Raw genomic sequence first — 5,150 nt, forward strand, 5'->3', positions numbered from 1 at the left:
ATAATACTAAATAACACATGTACACCCAGGGTGGATTCATGTCGATGTATGGCAAAACCAACCAATATAATATTGTAAAGTAATTAGCCTCCAATAAAAAAAATAAATAACTATCATTGCAATAATCAGATGGAAATCAATTGAGAATAAGTTTTAACATCCAGGGAAGATTTGTAAAACCCGTTAATCATAATCAGGAAGCTCTGAAAACAATCAAGTGAAATAACTTCATGACATTTATTTCCATAAGACCAATTATTTTCTTATCCTGTTACCACATTTGGGTGAAGGAGGAAAATATATGTATTTCAAGAATATCAGGCTTTTAAATTGTTCAAAACAGGACTGTAACATAACATATGACTTGTGATGATTCCTTGTCTTTAACGGTCTTTGCCCAGAATCTTGATAATGTTGTCCTAAATCATAAAAGAACAATTGTGAATGCATCACTCACCTGCTTAAAATATTAAGATGAATTCTTACTTCAAATAGAATAGAATAAAACATTTTTTGGTGTAAAAAGCATTATTTATATGACACTATAGCCATATATAACTTAAGAACTAAATCTCTCACACTTATTCCTTACTCCAACCAGGCTGGTGTTTCCTTTATGTTCTTGAATAACATAGCATGTTTGTTTTCTTGTTACTATAACTTTCCCTCACTGACTACAATGGTACCTGACAATGGGAAGCACTCAATGAAAAACAATATTTTTTAAATAAGTGAATGATTTTCAGCCAGAATTTCCCCTTCATGACTTCTTATTATAAAATCCACTCAACAAACCATGAGTTGACTCAATATCCTCCTCATGGAAGCTTTTACTTCCTGGTTGCAAAGGGTATAAATCACAGGATTCATCAAAGGAAAGATCACTGTGTGGAAAAAGGAAACCACCTTGTCTGCTGATAAGGCTGTGAAGGGACGAGTGTAGATAAAGATGCCAGGCCCGAACATGAGAAATATAACGTTGATGTGGGTGGTGCATGTGGACAGAGCCTTGCTCTTCCCCTCGGAGGAGGAACCATGCACACGGCAGAGGATGACTGCGTAGGAGGCCAGTAGCCCCAGGAAACACAGCAGGGTGAGCAGGCCACTGTTGGAGACCATCAGGAGCTCCACCACAAAGGTGTCAGTGCAGGCCAGCTTGATGACCTGCGGCACATCACAGAAGAAGTTGTCCAAGTGGTTTGGACCACAGAAGGGCAAGCGCAGGATGAGGGCCACTTGGATAATGGAATGAACAAAGCCTCCAAATGACTGAGCCAACAACAAGGCATAGCAGGCTCTAGGGGTCATAACAGTTGAATAGTGTAAAGGACGACAGACGGCAATGTAGCGGTCAAAGGCCATCACAGTTAGGAGTAGCATCTCCCCTCCTCCAAGAAAGTGCAAGAAGAAGAGCTGAGTGATGCAGCCTCTATAGGAGATCACCTTCTTCTCAGAGAAGTCCACCAGCATCCTGGGAGCCACAGTGAAGGAGTAGGATGCATCCAGGAAGGCCAGGTTGCCCAGGAAGAAGTAGAGGGGGGCCGTGAGACCGGGGTCTGACCTGATGGTGAGGATGATGAGGAAATTTCCAGGGAGGATGATGAGGCAGAAAAGTAAGATCAGGACAGAGACCAGGAGCTGAATGTTTTGAGACTGGGTCAGACCAAGGAGAATGAATTCTGTCACCACTGTGCTGTTTTCTGTCTTCATCTCCTGTGCCTGTAGTACCTGGGAGAGTAGAGAGTTTATTCCCAGTTCTTCTCCCACAAAACCTGTGAATTCTACCTCTGTGCTACACCATTACTCTCCCACAAATGAAGAAAGCTCCTCTACTCTTCACCTGCATGCGTGCTACCGCTTCAGTCGTTTCTGACTCTTTGTGACCTGTGGACTGTAGCCGGCCAGGCTCCTCTGTCCATGGGATGCTCCAGGCAAGAATACGGAGGGGGTTGCCATGCGCTACTCCAGGGAGTCTTTCCTGACCCAGGGACTGAAGCCGCGTCTCCTGCACTGCAGGTGGATTCTTTACCCATGAGCCGCTGGGGAGGCCACTTCCACCCTTTATCCTTCTATAAATCATTAAGTGCCAACACCGAAACCTTGGCGCCACACTGCTCTCTTCTGTCCGGTGCTCCTGTTAACTGCTCTCTCCTGCAGCACTCTGTCCTGCCCTGCATTTGTTTGTGATTCACATGAGGCGTATGAACTTTTTACAATTCTTCAAATTTTTATTTGAATGGGGGGAGGTGGTAAGATGGAAACTGACAGCAAAAAGGAATGGCAGAGTTTTTTAAGGCAAGAAACATTCCATATCTCGTCTGTAATGGTTACAAGTGTCTTTTTTCTTCAAAATTTATTGAACTATTAAACTATACAAAAATTAATACATTTACTGTACTTAAATTATACCTTAGGGAATGTTTGCCTAAAAAGTTTTTAAAAACCTGCTTACTTAAAATATTTCCTTTTTTTCTATTAACCCATCATCCTGGTCTAGATAAAAATAATCCTGGTTGTTCTGGAGAAATTGAGATCTGTGGCTTATCTGTACAATGTCTCTAAATTGGCAGTGTGCTTATCCAGTGTACAGGATAACTTATTGCTATGAAAATTTGAAGGCCCAGTGTAGACCACCTCAAAATGTGCCTCAGTAGCATACTGATTATTTTGAATTAAAGTAACTTAAGAAATGGTCAGAGAAGACAATGGCAAGCCACTCCAGTACTCTTGCCTAGAAAATCCCATGGGCGGAGGAGCCTGGTAGGCTGCAGTCCATGGGATCGCTATGAGTCGGACACGACTGAGCGACTTCACTTTCACTTTTCACTTTCACACACTGGAGAAGGAAATGGCAACCCACTCCAGTGTTCTTGCCTGGAGAATCCCAGGGACAGGGGAGCCTGGTGGGCTGCCGTCTATGGGGTCACACAGAGTCGGACACGACTGAAGTGACTTAGCAGCAGTAGCAGCAAGAAATGGTCAATGCAAGGGAGACACTCTGATCCTTCTTTCTGTCTCCCTGGAAGCAGGAAAAAAATCTCTTCATGTGAAAAGTGCACCACCTGCATCTAGGGGTGAGGGGACGCCCTTGTCCCTAGAGACAGGGATTCAGACGAGAAACTCATAGAAACAAAGCTTGTTATTTTTTATTTTTCTACCCCAAGCCCAGACTCCATTTAGATTCTTTACTAATTGACCATATAAAGCCTAAATTTCTTTGTCCTATTTGTTACAAAGTTATTGTTTTTTCATCTAAAAAGTGTTAAAGTATATACTTTGGCCAGTTGTTTAAATCTCATTTCTATGAGACCTTCATGCTTGTGATTAAATTGCCTTGAGTAAATTTGATTATTAGTCCAGCCGCAAGAACTCAAGATTGATAGAGCAGAAATCTCCCCATTCTACACAAAAGCAATAACAGTAGAATTTCTATGTATATATGATGATATTCCATTATTTGCAATTCTATTTTTGAAAGTGTCATAATGAAAATGAATATTAAAATGTACAAATAAAATACACATGCTGTTTGCACATGCTAAAAAGTTGTTTATTTTTAGGATGAAACATTTTCAAAACTTGAAGACTTGAACTGGATGATAACACTGCCCTGTAATATAGAAGTATATCTACTCAAAATGTAGAAATGTCTGATTTTGTGTGTCTAGACCCAAATAGATTAATTAAAAGCAGATGTTTTTGTATATAGCTAAAATCTGGAATTATGAAAGAGGTAGTTTTCATCACACAGACACATAGATATGTGTACAAATGCACGTATGCACACACACATGCACAAGCACATGAGTTGTTTCCTAAGCAAAACTGAAGCACCAACATTTACAAACGGCACAATCCAAATTAACTTTTCCTTTCTGTTCTTTCCTTCCTTTCTTTTTTCCTTTCTCACTTCCTCTTTCCCTCCTTTCCTTCATTTTTTCTTTCCTTTTTTCCTAGCTTAAATATTAAAATTTTCCTAGCTTCATTGGCTTAAATATTTATCACTTTTTTCTGTGTATAATAAAACCTGCTGCTAAAAAAGTAAGTCAGGACTCTGTCTGTACTTATTCCTAACTTATGTGCACCTTGCACTCAATTATACAATTGGTTATTTCATACTGTTTCAAACATCAGGACTGTCTTTAGGACATAAGGGAAAACTTTACGTATTAAAGTTTAAGGGTTGCAGATTTTTCCACTGTGCTTGGCTTTCCCGTCATGCACTTATGTTCTTCTATTGACTCCTTAACAGATCGTATTGATTACCATGTAACATCCCTCACTTCTTTCTCTAGTAATATGATATATAAATTTAAGACCAAGAAAAGTGGTATCTTAATAAAAGTTTTATGTATTCTCAATAAAGTAATTCTAAATATTCAGAGGAACAAGAGTTATATCATTAAGAACAGATAAAAGACGTTACTGTATTATTGAAATCAGATTTCAAATAATAAAAAAAGTTTGTTTCTGCTATAACAGCTCACCATTGCATTATGAGACAGCAGATGTCCCACCAGAAAAGCTGTAAAATATTTCCATTTATTCCTTCTTCCTGTTCCTTATAATATGAAGATTGACAAATATATTTACCTCTCTAGCAATCCAACATTGCTCTTACACAGTAAGCTCCACCTCTTAACAGAAGGGACAATAAAATTTTATTTCTGCCGTTATTAAATTTAATTTCTCTGGAAGACAGACCTCTTAACATTTGAAAATAACAACCAATTTGTGATGCAACAGAGAATGCACTCTGGGAATTCTAAGGCTAACTGAACTATAGAACTCTTCTAAAGGGAATTTTTAGAATGCCAATGAAATCAAAATATTAGAGTAGAGATATCTTAGGTGCAAATACTCAGACATCAGTTAGAGAGACATGGCCTCTCTATTGGAATCTAAAATTAACATTCTATCAGTGACAGAAATGATGGAATGATGAGAATATTTATTAGGTCTGAATGAATAGAAAGTCAAGGGAGGTTTATATTTTATACTGTAATTCAAAAAAGAGAAAAGTAGTGCAACTGACAGGAAATCCAAGGTATATCAAGAAAGAAAATAATGTGGTCAAGTAGAGAGTAACCATGTTAGATTCAACATAACTTCTGGTGACAAAGGGACAAGCAGGGAGAAAATAAATGATG

At 38.8% G+C, this 5,150-nt stretch overlaps 1 protein-coding gene across 1 annotated transcript; it reads right to left on the bottom strand.

Moving 5' to 3' along the window:
* Positions 1–786: 786 nt before the first annotated feature.
* On the bottom strand, positions 787–1,710 carry LOC148776499 (olfactory receptor 4N5-like). Its single transcript, XM_088840315.1, has one exon. It carries the CDS (start codon positions 1,708–1,710, stop codon positions 787–789), a length of 924 nt encoding a protein of 307 aa, XP_088696441.1.
* Positions 1,711–5,150: the final 3,440 nt, after the last annotated feature.

The sequence above is a fragment of the Moschus berezovskii genome, chromosome 9, assembly GCF_049115385.1.
Source record: "Moschus berezovskii isolate FMDL1 chromosome 9, NW_MosBer_1.0, whole genome shotgun sequence".
NCBI classification, from domain to species: domain Eukaryota; kingdom Metazoa; phylum Chordata; class Mammalia; order Artiodactyla; family Moschidae; genus Moschus; species Moschus berezovskii.